The 19867-nt window shown below is 50.2% G+C and overlaps 1 protein-coding gene across 3 annotated transcripts in view; it reads left to right on the forward strand.

Annotated features, from left to right (window-relative positions):
* Positions 1–18498, forward strand: part of MED12 (mediator complex subunit 12) — a 78762-nt gene extending 60264 nt beyond the window's left edge. The window contains exons 36-44 of one of the 3 annotated variants that reach the window (XM_048864909.2): positions 592–969; positions 1325–1475; positions 1748–1953; positions 2633–2713; positions 3005–3222; positions 4054–4219; positions 12515–12670; positions 12875–12956; positions 18093–18498. In XM_048864909.2, the coding sequence (XP_048720866.1) occupies positions 592–969; positions 1325–1475; positions 1748–1953; positions 2633–2713; positions 3005–3222; positions 4054–4219; positions 12515–12670; positions 12875–12956; positions 18093–18136 (1482 nt within the window). In that variant the 3' untranslated portion in view covers positions 18137–18498. Of the gene's footprint in view, positions 1–591; positions 970–1324; positions 1476–1747; positions 1954–2632; positions 2714–3004; positions 3223–4053; positions 4220–12511; positions 12671–12874; positions 12957–18092 lie in introns of all 3 variants that reach the window. The other 2 variants (XM_048864908.2, XM_048864907.2) reach the window with 2 other exon arrangements.
* Positions 18499–19867: the final 1369 nt, after the last annotated feature.

Genomic DNA, 19867 nt, shown 5'->3' on the forward strand with positions numbered 1-19867 from the left:
GCTGCCGGTGCACAGACAGCCTCTGGCTCCTCATGCCTGGAGCCTGTGCTGGTGTCTGGAAGCATCTGGTTTGTTAACCCTCTTGGCAAGTACTGTGTTTTGTGCAGCTGTCCAAAGAGAGCCAGGGCCCTCGCACTCAGGGTGGTATAGCCACATCAGAGAAGGGCAGAGTTAAGGTGTTTTAACCCATTAATAGTTGCAGGCAATATCTTCCAAGACCTCACGAGTACGACTGATTATGATTTAAATGTTGGCTGTGTGCCCACGACCCATGCCATAGCAGCTTACAGCCTATGTGCCAGCAGGAGACGGGCGAAGGGTTTGGGGGATGCATTGAGGAGCAATAGGAGACAATGTGGTGAACATTGTTTCAGAAGAGACACGACACTGGTCCCTTGAGGGCCAATAGAAATGAGGGTTTCCTGGTGGGGGTGAGCAGGGACCCACCAGTGAGGAGCTGGGCCGCTCTTCAGGAGCCCTGCTCCATGGAGTGGAGTTGGTGGTATAGGCTCAGTGGCTCCCTGTGCCCTTGCTCAGGGGCTGTTAGTGACTTGCGGGGTTGCTCACTGACTTTCTCGTCTTTCTTTCAAGGGTTTGCAAGTCTCCACGAAGCAGAAGATTTCCCCCTGGGATCTGTTTGAGGGCCTGAAGCACTCAGCCCCCCTCTCTTGGGGCTGGTTTGGGACTGTGCGGGTGGATCGTAAGGTGTCCAGGTTCGAGGAGCAGCAGAGGCTCCTGCTGTATCATACACACCTGAAACCCAAGCCCCGCAGCTACTATCTGGAGCCTCTGCCACTGCCTCCCGAAGAGGAGGAGCCCCCCACACCTGTGGCCCTAGAGCCAGAGAAGAAGGTTGTAGAGCCAGCCAAGGCTGATAAAGCCAGCTCCAATCCTGCCACCTCCACTGAGGAGCGCAAGAAGAAACCGAGCAAGAGCAAAAAACGCAACCAGCCTGCCAACAAAAGTGAGGTAACATGGCCTTTCCTGCCAGTCGTGGACCTGACACGGGGCTGTGTCCCACCTGCAACTGCAGATCTGCCCTCTCTGCTCTGCCTGTGAGGAGCAGATGGTTAGTGCTTTCCTTTCCGAGAGGCGTCCGTGAAACGCTGGACCTCTTCCCAGCATTCCCCATGAGAGGAGCCTCTCTGGGTTTCTTGAGGAAGAGGCAGTGTGTGTGCCTTGGCATCCTTGCTAGGGAGAGGAGAGGCTGCTCGTAGCTCTAACTAGCACACAGCATCCTGTGCCTTTTAGCTTTGTGACCCAGTTGTCAATTCCTGGAGGCTCCAGGTGTGCAGCTCCCTCTCACTCCTCCTTCCTCCTGCAGGATTTTGTGTTGGGCCCTGGCCGAGGAGTCTCCTATGGAGTTGGCATGACCGCAGACCTCATGCATCATCAGGCTGGGAATTCCATGTCTAGACTGGCATATGGGCAGTCGCCAGTGGGTCTCTATGCCCAGAATCAACCTCTGCCAGCAGGTATGTGTGGGGGAGAGGAGACTCTTACTACCCTGCAGGTAGCAACTTTAAGGGAGTCCCTTTTACATCATGAGCTTCCGTTTCTGTAGCCTGTTACATCTGACAGGTGTGCGAATGTAAGAACCAGACACAGCTGCCTGGGCTTGGCCTGGCTAGAGACGAATAACCAGCAGGGTGTGCCCTTTCGCAGCTGCTCCTGCCCTGGTGTGGTGGGACAGTGGTGGGTTGGATGTGTGTGACTCTGGCCCTTTCTCTTTCTCCTCCTATTGCAGGTGGCCCTCGGCTGGATACCTCCTACAGACCTGTACGCATGCCCCTGGGAAAGCTGGTGCAGAGTCGGCCCTCCTACAGTGGGGTGCTGCCTTCGGGGATGAGTGGCATGATGGGAATTGACCCTTCCTACAAGCCAGCAGTCTACAGACAGCAGCCTCCAGTTTCCCAAGGGCAGCTGCTCCGCCAGCAACTTCAGGCTAAGCTGGTACGGCAGAGCTGTATCCCATCCCTTGTGGCGCAGTAGTCCCAGAGCACAGTGGGTCCTGGGTTGTGCTCGCTGGTTTTCATTTTCTTATTCATTCTGGAAAACAAACTCCCCAACGCTCTTCCTAACCCCGCATTTCCATCTGCCTCAGGTAGCTGGTGTTTCTGTAGCACCTGTGACCTCGAGGGCCCAGAGCATTTGGCATCATCTGGGTCCTTGGTTCCTTTCCTTCAAAGTTGTGCGCCCACAACTTTGATTGAATCAGCTGTTATGGGGAGACTGACATTGAGAATGAGCTAGTGCCACTGTGACTGTGGGGCCAGAAGGGGGCGCCAGGCCCAGCTCTGGGAGGGAAGGGTTTAGTGTCACTGTGACTGTGGGGTCAACAGAAATGGAGGCAGGTCTGTTCTTTAGCCTGGCCTGGGAATGTCCTCCAGGGCCTTGTCCTGATTGGAAGGTGGGGTCCCTGCGAGCCCAGTTGCCCACTGCTGGGTCCCATGTGGCCGTGACACTCCTGCCTGACTGAGTCCTGGAGAGGACGGGCTGTTGTCTGGCTTGAGGAGTGCTTCCAGACCACTGCTGGGAGGAGCTCACATATGCCCAGAGGATGGCAAAGAGTGAGCCGGACGGTCCTAGGTCTTCATGTTCCTGAGTGTGAATGTCTTGTGCTCCTTTTCAGCAGAGCCAGGGAATGCTGGGGCAGCCGCCAGTGCGCCACATGGCCCCTACCCCTTCCTATGGAGCCCTGCAGCCTTCCCAGGTGAGTGGGGCTTTCTCTGCCTGGGAGGAGGAGGATGAAGGGCCAAGTGGGTTCTGGTGGAGCCAGCACTGTGTGAACTCCTGCTGCAGGGCCCTGGAGCCTACTGGTTCTCCCCTGGGGTCCCCACTTGCCAACTGTCATGAATATTCCAGTCTCTGGGAAGAGGGCGAAGTGGACCATGAGGCCCTGGGTTTCTAATGCGGCCATTTCTGTGTCCCCGTGGGAAATGCCCCGCCCCAGCACTCCCTCTGTATCCCAGCACATTTAACAAAGGCTCTTTCTTCCCCTCAGGGTTACACACCTTACGTCTCCCATATAGGCCTGCAGCAGCACCCCCCTCAGTCCAGTACAATGGTACCTCCCACCTATTCCAGCCAACCCTACCAGAATTCCCATCCCAGCTCAAACCCAGCTCTCGTGGATCCCGTCAGACAGATGCAGCAGAGACCAAGTGGCTATGTGCATCAGCAGGCCCCTGGCTATGGCCACGCCCTGGGCAACACACAGAGGTACCTCCCAATCTGCAGACGCTGAGCAGCTACAGATGTTGCACAGGGAACTTCTCCAGTGTAACTGATTAGACAGGACCAGTCGACAGGGCCTGCTATAGCTCTGGTGCTGTAGCGGTCAGCATCTGGGAATCCTCTGTGCTGCCTGAGCTGATGGCCTTGTCCAGCTCCTTGTCAGACCCAGAAAGATATTACAGCCAGGAGGGAATTCAGTGAGTAGCATGGGGAGAGACGTGTGTAAACCCCAAGCAGGGAAAGGGGTTAAGAGGCTGTGACTAGTAGGGGAGGGATGGAATTAAGAAAGGGGAAATACAGGCTGAAGGGTAGGGAAGTCATTAACCACAGGTTTGGACCTGACCCCAGGGGAGAAGGGCTGGGACCCCAGTCACTCTCAAACAGGTGGATCTGGCCAGGGAATCATTGCCCCAGGGGAAGGGCTGGGTGCCCTTTCACTCCCTGACCAGGGTATGGATCTGACTGGGAGATTGTCCGTCCCCCCAGGGGGAAAGGCCTCAATGCACCATTGTTGTCCTTCAGGGGGATGGATACGGCCAGGAAATTGTCCCCAGGAGCAGGGCTCGGAGTCCTGTTGCTTGAGACTTTTTAACCTAGACTGGACAAACCTTTGAAAAGGTACAGGGAGAATCCTGGGTGCCTGGGTCCCGAAGTGGGTGCTCTGGGCTCTCCGAATGGGTAATGTGGGAGGCTCTGGTTCTGGCCATGCTTGCTCTGACGCATTGGGTTTTCTTAGACCATGAGAAGCTCGGGCTGGGTTTAGGGACGCTGCTCCGGATCCGCAAGAGCCCCCGACTCTTCTCCTTGTTGTGTAAGGTTCCCTCATCAGGCGATGCAGCCAGCGCCGGTGATGAGCGGGATGAACCCGATGAGCGCACAAGGGGTTCCGTCGGGGGTCCGGCCCAGTCCGATAGTGCCTGAGCAGCAGCAGCAGCAGCAGCAGCAGCAGTACCTGAGGCAGCAGCAGCAGCAGATGCTGAGGGTAAGTGGGGGCCTGCTTCTTTTTTTCACCTTCTCCCACGTTAGCTGAAGAGACGGAGCTGCGGGGTGGAGGGCCTGCGACACGCCACTAGCCCAGATGGTCCTCTGCTCTGTGCAGTGCTGGGCCCTTGCCGGCAGGGGAGCGGATGGCGGCCGGGACGCTCTCTGTCACACTTTGTGCGACACGCGATGAAGATGCCTCTTCTGTGGGGGCGTGGCTGGTCTCTCCTGTTCCCCCCAGGAGCTGTGCGCGCCTGGCAGAGAGGCCTGGGGCAGCGCTTGGCTCTCTCTCGCAAGTCTTCTGACACACACAGTAGAAAAATCTGTTGGGCGATCCTCCATTGGTCTGCTCTCAGCTCCAGCTGAGCCTTTGGAATATTGGCCAAAGTCTGGCTCACAAAGCAGTTAGTGGTGCTAAGCTCTGAGCTTTACGGGGACGTCGCTGCCAAGTGCTGCTTGGTGCAATGAGCTGTAGCCATGCCAGTCCCAGGCTGTTCCAGGGACAAGGTGAGTGAGGTCATATCTTTTACTGGACTCACTTCTGTTGGTGAGCGAGAGGAGCTTCTGAGCCACACAAAGCATGTGGCTCAAGATCTCGTGTCACTCACCAACTGAAGTTGGTCCAGTAAAAGATATTATCTCGCCCATCTTGTCTCTCCAGTGCGGCTTTAGACATTCTTCGTGAGCCAGATGTGTCCAGGCTTCTCAATGAGCCTCTTTAACTGGAGATCCCCACCCAACCTGAGGCGAGGGCAGGACATTTCCATAGAGGAGAAGTTTTATAGGGTCATGTAACTGGAATGGAAATGACTACGTTGATTGTAATTCCCACCTGTAGTGAGTTCAGTGTGAGTCTGTGGGTACATTCATATTTCATATTGTTCTTTCACTTATTCTGAAATGAGTGTGTGCACACAGTCTTGCCCAAAATCACAGGGGTGAGCAGTAAAGGCAGCTAAATTGTTTCACTGACAGTTTATATGTAGATGAGCCCTCTGGCTTTCCAGTGTGACATGTCATAGAATCATAGAATATCAGGGTTGGAAGAGACCTCAGGAGGTCATCTAGTCCAGCCCCCTGCTCAAAGCAGGACCAATCGCCAACTAAATCATCCCAGTCAGGGCTTTGTCAAGCCTGACCTTAAAAACCTCAAAGGAAGGAGATTCCACCACCTCCCTAGGTAACGCATTCCAGTGTTTCACCACCCTCCTAGTGAAAAAGTTTTTCCTAATATCCAACCTAACCTCCCCCACTGCAACTTGAGACCATTACTCCTCATTCTGTCATCTGCTACCACTGAGAACAGTCTAGATCCATCCTCTTTGGAACCCCCTTTCAGGTAGTTGAAAGCAGCTGAATATCCAGGTAGACCTTGGTGAGGCTTCCAGCCTTGCCTTTGGGAGACTGTCCCATGGGCTAGAAGATTTCATTATTACAAAATGTCCCCTAATATTCAGCTTTTATTTCCTTTTGCAAAGGGCTCCTTAGTTGTTCCTTGTATGCAGTCTTACAGTAGACAGTGATGTGCTAATTTTAGGTGAGCACTCAGATAGAAACTCCTCCTAGATTAGGAGAATCTGTGTTAATGGAAATGGATTATTCCCAGGATTTAGAGTAGGGTTTGATGAATATTGGATGCATGACATCGATTACACAGTAACATAGGTATTAACACACCTGCTCCTGAAATGATAGAAATCGATGGAGAATTACAAGGGAAATTTTACTTTAAACAATTAATTTTGGGGGCTACTGGGTTCAAGTAAACTGTATTCCCTAACTGATTGTAAGGTCTAGCTTTTTAATAGTGTCCATATGCGTGCTCCGCTGTAGGTTTATCTGAGTCTCTGTGCTGCTGATCAGAGAATTTGGTAGCAGTGTCTGTTTGGCCAGAGCATGCACACTCCCCCACCCCAGTCTGCCACGAGGCTAACCAGCGTTGCAGGGGCAAACCCTCCCCAGTTCCTTCTCAACCACACCTGGCTAGAGATAGAGCTTTACCAGTCCGTTAGTGGATCATTACTTTTTATAGAATTGCTAATTGTTTCTCTAATCTTTTAGAGCTCCCTTTTCTTTTTCACTCGTGTATCTTTTATTTATTTATTTAGCTAAAAAAAAAAAAAAAAAACTTTAGTTTAAACATAGTTTTTCTTTTACCCCCTCCCGCCCCCCCGGAACAGGGTATGCCTGGTTCACCGGGCTCAAGAAGTGTCTCAGTTGCAAATAATCTATCCCTGTGACTGATTGACATTCTCAGTGCATCTGCTATGGAAGAGAACCACATCCCACAGAAGTATAGTTTATGCCAACAATTGACGCAGAGATCTAGAAAGGATAGGGAACTGAGACTCAAGCTTCTTCTAATGGAAGCGGCCCTCCAACCACCTTCGGAGTTGCACCAAGACTCCGGACAGCAGGAATTCTCACCGCAACCCTCTACATCTAAGGGTGGTGAACCTAAGAAGTCAACCATGAGCCACTCTCACAATGCCTCTAAGAAAAAGGCCGGTAGTCCCCACAGCAAGCCCTGACCAAGCCAAAACCCATCTCGGCTTGCTTGGTATCATCAGTACCAGTGGTAACGAATCCTGTACCAGGGACTCGCAGGGTACCTACTGCCCCAACAGAACATGTGGGGCTGCCTAAGGACCTGATGGGCACAGGCAAGGAATCCTTGGTATCGCCTGGGCATGAGAAAACGAGAGAATCCACCCTGGAGAAGGCTCCTGAGGTGCAGACCTCAGAGTTGGTACCATCACTCCAGGCACTGGCAGACCACGCAATCAGGACAGCGTTGCGAACTCCTTCGATGCAGACATCTCAGCACCACTAAATGCTTCTGGTGTCAATGACTGTGACACCACCGGATTTCCAGTCCATGACAGACGTTTTGGTGTCTGATGCACTGGACTCCTCTCTGCTCGGTACCAGGGCCCCGGCACTGAGTCCACCCAGAGCTCCAGGCTCACCGGTGACATACACCCCCATTTTCAAGGGCTGAGTCAGATAGAAAGCAAGAGGACGTAGTCTTCTGCCACTCCTCACATCCACCCTATGGTACCCATTTCCAGTATGTACCTCAACTGTACTGCCCCTCTGACCCCCAGCCTCCTTGGTATGGGCAGGCATGGTACCAACCTCCAGGGACTTTCCCACCCTCTCAGTGGCTTTACTGGGATCCTTGGCAGACAACAGAGACACCGTGCCTCCCATGGCTCTAGCTTGGCCTATCAGGAGCCCATGAGATACCCACTGAATCGAGGGCATCCAAGCCCCCTGAACAGTCAGGAGGGAACAAGAGGCTGAAGTCGAGGAGGAGATTACCCCCCCAACCCTGACCAACTTCTCATCTTCATCACCACGTGAGATAGTGATGCCCCCTTCTCCATCGTTGGCAGATGATTTCAAGCTTTTCCAGGAGCTAGCTTTACATTGCATGCATTACAACTACCATTACAAAAGGTAACCGAGTCGCACCATAAACTATTGGACATTTTACTCACCTTGTCCAGACTAGCTCTCCCTATTAACAAGGCCCTCTTGGACTCTGTCAAACTCATATGGCAGACCCTGGCATCGGTCCCACCGACTTGCCAACGGGCCAATAAAAAATGTTACCTGCCAGCGAAAGAAATGGAATTTCTCTTCTCCCACCCACCCCCCAATTCAGTCGTGGACATGCTGAGCTCGAGAGGCCATCAGCATCATCTGAAATCCAGCCCCACTTTTCACAATATATTCATCCCAATGCTTGTATGAACCCCGCAAAAAAGTCCAGATTCTCCAAAGGGAAATCTTTGGGCCCTCAACCTACTTCTTCGCAGCCATCCATCTCAAAACGACAGTTTTGATGGATTGGTTGAGGTGCCATCAGACCAATCTCTTCAATATCATCCAACATTGGAAAACCCCTCTCATCCCTATGGATGCCGGCATCTTGACCCTTTCCGCAGCACTTGGGAATGGATAACCTCTGACAAATGAGTACTGGAGAGTATTCGAGATTGGTACTCCATCTATTTCTCCTCCCCCCCAAGCACCCTTCCCCATCCCTCTTTAGTGACCCTTCTCATAAGAACCTATTATGACAAGAGATAGACCATCTCCTCAGTATAGGATCCATAAAACCAGTACATCTAAGACGCAAAGACTTTTACTCTCACTATTTCCTGATACCCAAGAAAAAGCGAAGTTGGAGACCCACGCTAGACCTCAGAGTGCTCAACAAATTTGTCAAGGCTCAGAAGTTCAAGATGGTCACTTTAGCGACAATTATTCCAGCATTAGAAAAAGGTGACTGGTTTGTGGCCCTTGACCTCCAAGATGCGTACTTCCACATTTCAATCATACCATGTCACAGAAGAGATCTCAGATTGACACTAGGCCAGGATCACTACCAGTATAGGGTACTCCCTTTTGCTCTCTCATTGGCCCCCAGAGTATTCTTCAAGATCCTGTCTGTGGTGGCAGCTCACCTACATTCCCAAAGTATTATGATCTACACTTACCTGGACTATTTTCTCTTCAGGGTGCATTCCTTCATCAACACCCAGCAAGTTACCAATATCACTCGGGATCTGTTCAAGAATCTGGACCTACAAATCAATGCAAAAAATCAACATTAATACTGGTACAGAGACTAGAATTCATAGGAGCCAATGTCGACTCTGAGCAAGAGCGCTTCTCCCACAACACAGGTTCCTCAGTCTATCCACACTTATAGAGACAGTGCAATCCAGCCCTCCAATATTGGCTTCAGCTTCTGGGGCACATGGCCGCAGGCTCATCAATGATAGCTCAGGCCGGACTTCACATGAGATGCCTCCAATTATGGTTCAGTTCGATTTACAGGCCAAAAGACAACATAGACAAACTCCTATTGATGCCCACCAAAATCAAATAATCCTTGAATCCATGGAAAGACCAGCAGACGCGTGCATGGGAATCCCGTGCACTGAGCCTTTCCCATCACTATTTCTCACCACCGACGCATCTCTGTTAGGATGGGGCACACATCTCAATGATCTCACAGCGCAGGACAAATGGTCTCCATCCAAGACGTGCCTTCACATCAATCTACTCAAACTCAGAGCGGTCAGGAACGTGTGTGCTCATTTCCGTCTGCTGATCGGAGACACGCACACAAAGGTAATGACAGACAATATAGCGTGTCTGTATTACATACACCATCAAGGAGGCACCAGTGGAAGCACTAAAGCTATGGAACTGGTTTATTTCCTACAATGTTACAATAGCAGCAGCTTAACTACCAGGAGTACACAACATGATAGCGGGCAGTCTCAGCCACAAATTCCCACACAACCACAAGTGGGAGATAGACTCAGACATATTCTGAGGTACTCTGACATATTCTGACAATGGGGGACACTGATAATAGACTTGTTCACTACTTACCAGAACAAGAAATGGCCACGGTACTGCTCCAGAGTGGGCATTGGCCAGCACGTCATGGGGGATGCTTGCCTCCTCTCGTGAGACAAGGGCCTTCTTTACACCTTTCTCCCATTTCCTCTGTTGCTGAAATTCCTGTTGAAAATAACAAGAGAAAAAGCAAACATCACACCAGTTGCTTCCACCTGGCCCAGACAGACATGGTACCCTTACCTGTCACAACTGGTGCTGTGTCCACCAGTGACTCTTCCAACCACTCCTTACCTCCTCTTGTAGAACGAAACACTTTCCATCCCAACCTATGGATACTACAGCTCAAACCCTGGCTCCTTCATGGTTCCAGCACATAGAAACATCATGCTTGAAGAGGTACAGGAAGTGTTGTTCCACACTAGGAAAGTGACTACCCATCGCACTTACCTATAGAAGTAGACTAGATTCCAGAGGGAACTGTACAGCATAAGCTCATAAAGTCGTTCCCCCCCCCCATGTGGAGAGGAATATGCATCAGCCTTTGCCCCTTGAACTATGATTTCCATACACTTTACTCCAACTCACTGGTTTAGATAAGGCAAAAACTACTATAAAAGATAGATTTTAAGTAATTATAAGGGATAGCAAACAGATCAAAGCAGATTACCTAGCAAATAAACAAAAAACGCCAACTAAGCTTAATATACTAAATAGATTGGGTATGAATTAGCAGATTCTCACCCTAAGAGATGATACAAGCAGGTTGCAAATTCTTAAGGGGCAAGTTGCACTTGCTTTACAGCTTGGAATCCCCAGGTGTTTCATACACAAGCTAGAAATCCCTTTAGCCTTGGTCCAGTACTTCCCCCAGTTCAGTCTTTGTTCCTCAGATGTTTCCAGGAGTCTTCCTGTATGGGGAGTGAAGAACCGCAGATGATGTCACTCCCTGCCTTATATAGCTTTTGCATATGGTGGGAACCCTTTGTTCCAAAGCTTGGTTCCCAGACAAGTCTGTGGAAAAATACTGACATCCCAAGATGGAGACCAGCATCATGGGGCCTGGTCACGTGTCCTTGTATAGTCATAGCACCCATCACTCACAGGCTGTCTGTGGTGTTCTCAGGAAGGCTCACCAGGTGGGAGATAAGCTTCTCTTAAGGCCTGTTGTTCTCCCTAATGGCTCATTGACCTGAATAGGCCCTTCCCCACCAGCTGTCTAGACTGAAAGCATCTTGCCTAGTGGGCGTTATCCAGGTGTAACTACATTTGAAATATAGATACACAGTCCACATTCATAACTTCAGATACAAAAATGATACGTGCATACAAATAGAATAATCATATTCAGCAAATCATAACTTTCCCAATGACACCACACATGACTTACCTTGCCTAAAATGCATCCTAATTATGCTATGACCTTATCTTAATAATATCACTATGAAGAATATGGGATGCAGTGTCACAGACGGCGTTCCGTATTGCCATTACCTCGGCTAGAAGGATAGGGGAGATAGCAACCTTGAGGTCGCATCCCCCCTTCACAGTGTTCTTGCCTGACAAAGTCTTGCTTAGACCACATCTGAAGTTCACTCCCAGTGTGACTTCCACATTTCACGTGAACCAACTCATTCACCTTCCAACCTTTTATCCCAAGCCTCACCAGCATAATAGGGCAAACCATCCTCCATACACTTGATCTAAGGAGAGCCTTGGCCTTTTATTTGGACAGGACAAGATGTTTTAGAAAATCTTCAAGACTCTTGCCTCTGTCATGGACAGGTCTAGAGGCATAGCAATTTCAGCTCAAAAATTCTCTAAATGAGTCTCAAATGATCAAACTCTTTTATCAGATGTGCAATTTAGCACCCCATCTACAATCTCACACATCCCGCAAGATCGGTTTCCTCATCCGTCACCTTCTTCAAGGGTATCCCTATATCATAAATCTACAGACCAATTACCTTAGCATCTGCGCATACATTTGCTGAACATTATGCCATCCTTGGGGACTCTGCTGCAGACACCAGATTCGGCGCCATGGTACTATCATCCATCATAGACTCGACTCCAGCACCCCAGCCTCCAGGAGGGGATACTGCTCCGGAGTCACCTACAGTAGAGCACCCATAGGGACACTACTCGAAGAAGAAGTTACTCACCTTGTGCAGTGTCCCTGTGGGTGCTCCACGACCCACCCTCCTCCCCTCTACTTCGGAATTCTCATCATACGTTCTGCAGTAGAGAGGGAATTGGGGAAGGTTCACCTGAGCAGCATTGGGTAGCCTCACGGCAGGGCATGCACAGGCCGAGCAGGTACTGCTACCAAAGCTCTCCGATCAGCAGCCCAGGGGGACAGACACACCTCAGTGGAGCACCGTAGGGGGACACAGCTCGAAGAACCGTCGTTCCTGCACACGGTGAGTCATTTCTTCATGCACGCAACGTCGCATGCATGTTTGCCGTTCTGTTTTCTTCTTTGCTTTTTCAATTAAAGAAAAAAGCGGGTCCAGAATTTTCCCAAACATCACCATCAACCAAGCCCGTGAGAGCGTGGCTCTCTGGTGGTGACGTCGCAGGCGGTGCAGACCCAAGCGACTCCCTGTGCTGGGCCACGTCAGGGTGCCGCTGCCGGCATTTCAGAGGCGTCTGCCTGCCGGTTACGGCGCTGGACGCAGGGATTTGGGTGGTCGGGGCTCTGTTGTGAGCCCTGTGAGGGAATTCACTTCCACCATGTCACCCGTAAGAAAACCACGTCTAGTGGTCAGGCTGAGGGGCAGTCAGGGAAGGTCGCTGTTTGTTTCTTGAGTCACAGATTTTTCCCTGTAGCGTTCCCTAGGCCACCTGTCTCATTGCATCGCCTGCCCCGGCGCATCGCCAACGGTCTCCTCTGCTTCCGCTTTTCCAGCAGCAGCAGCAGCAACAGCAGCAACAACAGCAGCAGCAGCAGCAGCAGCCCCAGGCACCACCACAGCAGCAGCCACAGGTGTCCACCGTTCCCCAGCCACAAGCCCAGGGCCAGCCTCCCGGCCTGGGGATGCAGGCTCTTCCTCCTCAGCAGCCCATCGTAAGTGTGTCACAGAGCGAGAGGGGACGAGCCCTTTGCCATAGCCCGGCCGTCCACAGACCCTCCCTCCTGCTCCCTGCAGCACTCCGCTTCTCCGCCCCACTAGCTGCTGCCCAACACGGGGAGCACGTGCTGGCTGCCTGCGCGAGGGCTGAGTCCCCACCAGCCTAGCGGCTCTCGCTCACCAGGTTTCTCTCTCTCTAGTTCCAGCGCCAGGGCCTCCAGCAGACGCAGCAGCAGCAGCAAACGGCTGCCCTGGTCCGACAGCTTCAGCAGCAACTCTCTAGTAAGAAACCAGCACTCCTCGTTCCCCTTGCCCCGCCCAAAGTGTGTGTGTCTCCATAGAACTGGTCCTAGTGTAAAGTGATAGCTGGGGGCGGGCAAGCCCCCGCTCCCCTGTCTCTTTACACACCATCTCACTGTGACCACAGGTCGTTGGGGAAGAGCCAACATGACTTTGTAAAGGGAAAGCGTGGTTCACCAATCTGTTAGAGTTCTCTGAGGGGATCAAGAAATGTGGGCAAGAGGGATCCAGTGGGTATAGTGTACTTAGACTTTCAGAAAGCCTTTGACAAGGACCCTCACCAAAGGCTCGTAAGCAAAGTAAGCTGTCATGGGATAAGAGGGTAGGTCCTCTCATACATCAGTAACTGGTTAAAAGACAGGAAACAAAGGGTAGAGATAAATGGTCAGTTTTCAGAATGGAAAGAGGTAAATAGTGGTGTCCCTCAGGGATCTTTACTAGGACCATTACTGTTAAACATATTCATAAATAATCTGGAAAAATGGGTAAACAGTGAGGTGGCCAAGTTTTCAGACGATACAAAGTTACTTGAGATAGTTAAGTCCCAGGCAGACTGCAAAGAGTTACAAAGGGAATCTCATAAAACTGATGACCAGGCAAGAAAATGGCAGATTAAATTTATTGTTGCTAAATGCAAATTAATGCACATTGAAAAACATAATCCCAACTATTCATACCAAATGATGGAATCTAAATTAGCTGTTACCACTCAGGAAAGAGACCTTGGAGTCATTGTGGATCGTTCTCTGAAAACATCCACTCAAAGTGCAATAGTGGTCAAAAAAGAGAACAGAATGGAACCATTGGGAAAGGGATAGCTAGTAAGACAGTAAATATCATCATGCCACTGTATATATCCATGGTACGCCCACACCTTGAATACTATGTGCAATTCTGGTTTCCCCATCTCAAAAAAGATGTATTAGAAATGGAAAAAGTACAGAGAGAGGCAACGGAAATCATTACGGGCCTGGATCAGCTTCCACACGAGGAGAGATCAAAAAGACTGGGACTGTTCAGCTGGGAAAAGAGATGATGGGTGGGGTGGGGGGTGGATATGAGAGAGGTCTATAAAATCATGACTGGGGGGAGAAAGTGACTAGGGACGTGTTATTTATCTCTTCCCATAACACAAGAACCAGGTATCACCCAATAAAATTAATAGGCCGCAGGTTTAAAACCAACATCAGGAAGTACTTCTTCACTCAAAGCACTGTCAACCTGTGGAACTCATTGCCAGGGGATGTTGTGAAGGTCAAAACTATAACAATGTTCAAAAAAGAATTAGGTAAGTTAATGGAGAACAGGTCCATCATGGCTATTATCCAAGATGGTCAGGGATGCAACCACATGTCTGGGTGTCCCTAAGCCTCTGATTGCCAGAAGCTGAGTTTGGATCATGCATTAACTGCCCTGCTCTGTTCATTCCCTCTGACGCACCTGGCAGTGGCCACTTTCAGAAGACAGGATACTGGGCTAGATGGACCATTAGTCTGACCCAGTGTGGCCATTCCTATGTTCTATTGTTAGCAGTACCAGGGCCGCAGGCAGAGAGAGGAGCACAAAGTACTACCAACCAAGTGAGCAACCGTGTAGACCTGTTGCAGATAGAGGGGCCAGGGCAGCAGTGTCTGTGGAGGCTGTCGGGCAGCTCTCCCAAACGTGTCAGGTCTGCTTTTCTGGATGTACCACTCCGTCGTTGCTGGCTCCCAACGATCCCAGCGGGAGTATAAATTCTGGAGCTCGTGCCTAATGGTGCAGCCAGGGAGGTGCTTTATTCAGGGCATGGTCAGTGAGAGACTTCTTTTTATTGAGCACTGCCATGTGGGATGCTGCCTGAGCCCCAGCAGGGCAGTGTATCCCTCCAGACCACCCTGCTGTTGTACAGATCACGTCAGTAATTTGATATAATAAACTGGCAATTGAACTATTAAACACCCAAGCCAGAGCCCTCCCCAAAGGAATGCTGGATGCAAACATATGCTGCCTTACTTCCCAGGACGCAGCCCAGCCATGGCTTTGCCCAGGTGTATTGAACCCTGCCCCAAGTGACCACATCTCAGTGCAGCAAAAGGGAGGGGTAGCTCAGTGGTTTGAGCATTGGCCTGCTAAACCCAGGGTTGTGAGTTCAATCCTTGCATGGGCCATTTAGGGATCTGGGGCAAAAATTGGGGATTGGTCCTGCTTTGAGCAGGGGGTTGGACTAGATGACCTCCTGAGGTCCCTTCCAACCCTGATATTCTATGGTTCATCTAACACAGCAATGCCATCACTTTGCAGTCTTCTAAATACAATTTAAAATTGGATTCCGGCTCCTACTAAATTCTTCCTTTGAATCCCAGTATCTATACATTATTTTTCTTATGAGGCTGTGACTGCAGGAACTATTAGATATTCCTTTATGGGCTGTGACATATTCCTTCCCGTGCCTGTGTATGCTTCACTGAGGCTGCATTATACACTGAGCCAGTGCGATGCAAGTGAGATTGCAGAGTTTTCCAAGGTGTTGAGAGCCATAGTAACAGTCAAGAAAAAGAATTCAGAGGCGCAGGGTGGCTGGTGACTGGGGTAAATGGTCCTTTTCCCTTCTAAGGCCACCATTTCCACCCTGTTTCTTGACAGGACTGGTTGCCTGATTGGGTTATGGAGCCTTTCACTTCTAGACTCCAGGAAGAAATCTGGCAGTGCTCAGTACCAACCATGTGGTAGTCTTGTGTGGACTTGGTTGATTGGGTTTCTTTCCACAGATCCCTAGAATGTGCACTTCATGGGGGACGGTCTGTGACTTTCTTTGTCTGAAAAGCACCAGGAACACTTATGCCACTGCAGAAGTCGTGTTTTATCTTTCCTATGTAAAAAGTGCATTTATAATCAGCCTCCAGAAAAGTCCACACTAAATAACAGCCCAACAGTAATACTATCCATCAGCCTGACCACGTATCGCCCTGGTCCCTCTGAGAATGCCTGAGCAAACAGCTTAAGCCTTGCAGCATGCCCTCCTCTGCAGTGGAGGAAGTGAATTCTAGGGCTGAGTGCCCCCAGTTAGTCCAATCTGAGGGGCTTCTAGTGCACGTGGCTCCAGGGGATAGTGTTGAAGTACAGAGAGAGGCTGCCTCTAATAAGTTTCGTAACCAGCTCGTGAATCTTTCCTCTGTCCCGGTTACATACACAGGGCGAAGCTGTGTAAAGCGCTGCTGTGTGGACTTACCTACTGTGCTGCCTCCCATATCGGTGCATTCCTGAAAGTCCGAGCTGCTCTCCCACAGGGCCTCGGGGTGGGGCGAGTGCCTGGAGGACACACACCGTGTGGCACCAGCAGCTTGTATGGCATCCCAGAATGCATTGCCCCTCGCAGAGTGGAAAAGAAGGGAGGACCAGCCATACTGGTTACACTGGCATGTAATGCCAATGCCTCCCTGAGTAGTGAGTGTGTTGTGCGCAGACACAAGCCTTGTTTCAAGCTGGCCATGTCACTAATTGGTTACCCACTGAGTTTAAAGTTGTAGTGTAGACAGGCCTTAAATCATAAAGGTCTTTATAGAGTAAAACCATCCCCCCAGATTGCACCACAGTGAACGTGGGGCCAGTCAGATCCCAGAGCAAAGGTGTATGATGTTCCCTGTGAGAAGCACCACTCCAAGGGTTGCTCCTGTTTCTCTAGCTGGAGTTTCCGAGAGCCTTTGGGCATGCTCCCATGTAGATCATATTGCTGTAACTGGGGCAAGGTCTTGTATCCAGCAGAAACCTTGCAACCTCCTTGCTGTGTGAAAGAGGCTGCAGCTAGGGGTAAACCTCAGTGACATATCCCAGCTAGAGTGTGTCTTGGAGACTGCTGTGTTCCAAGTGCACACATCCCCGTAGCAGGAAGCACCATCGCACTTGGCACAGCTCACTCCCATTGTGGTTAGTCTCAGCAGAGAGCACAAAGCATCGGGTGAGTCATGCTCCTCCCTATCCAGCTCAGGATGAGACCTGGGGCAGGAGACGCTTGCGCTGCTGTTGTCTGTGCTGTACCGTTAGTCTCCAGGACTGTCAGGTTGATGCCTTCATGAGCAGTGACTTTGACTAAAATACTTGTAGAGGAGGGAAAAAACATCTCTCCAATGCCCCAGTTACCAGCAGGCTTTCCCAGTGTGGGGTTGGGGTTGGGTTTGCCCTGCCCTCCTGCTGAGGGCCTGCCCAGCAGCATGCCCAGGTTGGCTTTTGTAATGGAATGACAGACTCTGAATGCTCCCACTCACTAGATAACAGTAAACCGACAAGTCATGGAAGTCTGGCCCCACAGGGCTAGTGAGTCCTGTAGTCAGGAATCAATCCTGGAGCACACTGCATCTAAAGATGATCAGCAAGAGCATCCAAGTTGGTCTGGAGTTCGAGGGGAGGCAGATCTCTAAGGTTGCCTGCTGTCAAGCTAGATAGGTCTTGAAACCAGCACCTGGATAGTAAGTGGGAACCAGTGTGGTCTATGAGCACTGATGACATGCTCCTGGGTGATGTGAGGCTCTGAATTCTGCACTAGCTGAAGTTCCCAAGTTTTCTTCAGGTTAGATGATTGGTGGGAACTCCAGGGTAGTTAGCTGGCCCAGCGCAGCTCATACTGTGCACGCACCTGGTGGTGGCGGTAACAGTGTTTGGGTTTCTGTATGGCGGGGGTGTTGCACAGAACTAGGGTTACAGGTGTTCTGTTTAAAAGAGAAAAGCCCAGACGATAATTCAACTTCCAACCTCATCACCTAGGCAGCTACCCGCTCCCTTTCAGTGCCACATTGTTCCACACCTATTTCACACCAAGGACCAGTGTGGAGCTGAGCAGAAGAGGCGTAGAGGGCTGGGTTTGACACAATTTATCCCCACCTTTCCAGGAGCAAGTGGAATTTTGATAGTACTGCTATCCTAAGCCCCAGGAGCTGGCATCAGAGTGTGTGGCATCTGAGCAGAGCATCAAGTGCCACAAGTGATACAGAGGTGCAGTGTCCCAGTCTAAGACCCGAGTAGCCCCTTCTCTTGCCTACCTAACCCCTCCTCTTCACAATCAGACTCTGAATTGCAGAGCTGATGGGCATCTCCTAGCTGGACCAGAATCCTGTGATTGTCTAACTCTGTGTTTGATCTGAACAGATACACAGCCACAGCAGAACAACAACCCATTTGGACGCTACTGAGCCAGGAGGGAGACATCACTGTGGACTGGATACAGCCTCCCGCATTGGGGGCTGTTCCCAACCCCTCTGTCCCTGGGGCACCTGCCCAGGCTCCGTGTTCTGCAGCTGCCCTTCTTGGAAGGGAGGGAGTGATTTTTATCATAAAGAGAAAATGTTTTTACTCCGGTTTCTACAAAGGTTTATGGAGATCCCATGTGCTTGGTAGTCTCCCCTCCCCCTTTGGTTTCAGTTTTTACTAAGTTTTTAGTATTTTTGTTAAAATAATGATTAAGACATTGTAAGATTTTGTACTTTATTTATACCAGATGAAACCCTGTATTGCAGACGTCCTCAGACAAATACAGAGAGCTTACTTTGCGAAAGGGGTGTGTGTGTGTGTGTGCACACGCATACGTGTGTGTTCAGAGTCTGAGCCCCGTGACCCTGACATGATCCCTTTCCCGATTCCCCTGCATTCCCACAGACCCTGCCCTGAACTACTCCCATATAGGGCCCAGCAAACTATATACACCAAATCTCAAGAACTGTAGTCTGCACCTTTCCTGCTCCTGAATAAGTGCATTGTTCAGCCTCACTAGGTTTGTGTGTGGAATGGGTCTCTCATCTCTTGCTCGCATGTTTTGCCCAGGTTGTTCTCTCCCTATGCTCACTAGTTGGGAGGAGAGTTTTGATAGTGATTCAGAGCTGCCCTTTAAGCAGCAGTGTCTTGTTACCAATCCACGGAGAACAAATGGTCCCTGCACACTTCCGCTGGTGGGATCAAGATGCCTGTGCAGCCAGGATCCTGAACCTGCTAGGGTTTGTCCTGGCGACGATAAAAGGTGTCTAGGAAGGAGGTGAGGTGGTAGTTAACACATTCTAGACCTCATGTAAACTTTCAAGATAGATTCTAAGGCCAGAAGGAACTGTGGTCAGATGTTTGGCTGTATGTGTGTGTGTGTGTTCTTCCTGTGTGCTGCCTCAGCTCTGCGCAGACAGCCAGCACAGCAGACCTTGAGCGAACTGCCCAATGACCACAAGATCTGTTAAGGTACGAAGGCACTAGGCCAGGTTTATTGTCAACAAAGCACGGTAATAGCACCTGGCAGACTCTACAAGGATACTAAGACAAGTATACCGGTGACAATGGACGTAGTTCAGTGAATGGTGGGACTTTTCATTCCCCCCTCAGCTGGACAAAGATACTCTCTCGATGCATCTTTATACCCTGATACAAACAAGTTACTTACTGCCTCTGACATAGTTAGTCACTGCCCCCTGATGTGCCTAATTATCACCTTGTACATGTTGGTTCAATCAAAACATCTCAATTATGTACTGTTATCCTGACCTTATCTTTTAGGAGGGATCAGTATGTTCCTGTTACCCTTGGAGAACATTTTTGAACCATCCTTGACATCAGGATGTTTTGGTACCACTTGATAGCGGGATGTGTTTGTGTGAATATTCTGTGCTTAGCGCTTCTTAGGAGTGTGTATTTCTGCAGTATTAGCCCTGTTCTTGCCAGATTCTGTGAGCAGGTCCTGCCTCATACGAGGCCTCTGATACAAAGGTTTATGTCTCAGACTCTCTTCCTACTACATGGACCATTGTGATCATCTAATATGACCTCCTATGGAGAATCCAGTAAGCTGTTCCAATGGTTAATTACTCCCTCTGTTAAAAAATTACGCCCTATTTCCAGTCTGAATTTATCTAGCTTTATCTTCCAGTCATTGGGTCATGTACCTT

The sequence above is a fragment of the Caretta caretta genome, chromosome 9 (genome assembly GCF_965140235.1).
Source record: "Caretta caretta isolate rCarCar2 chromosome 9, rCarCar1.hap1, whole genome shotgun sequence".
NCBI classification, from domain to species: Eukaryota; Metazoa; Chordata; order Testudines; family Cheloniidae; genus Caretta; species Caretta caretta.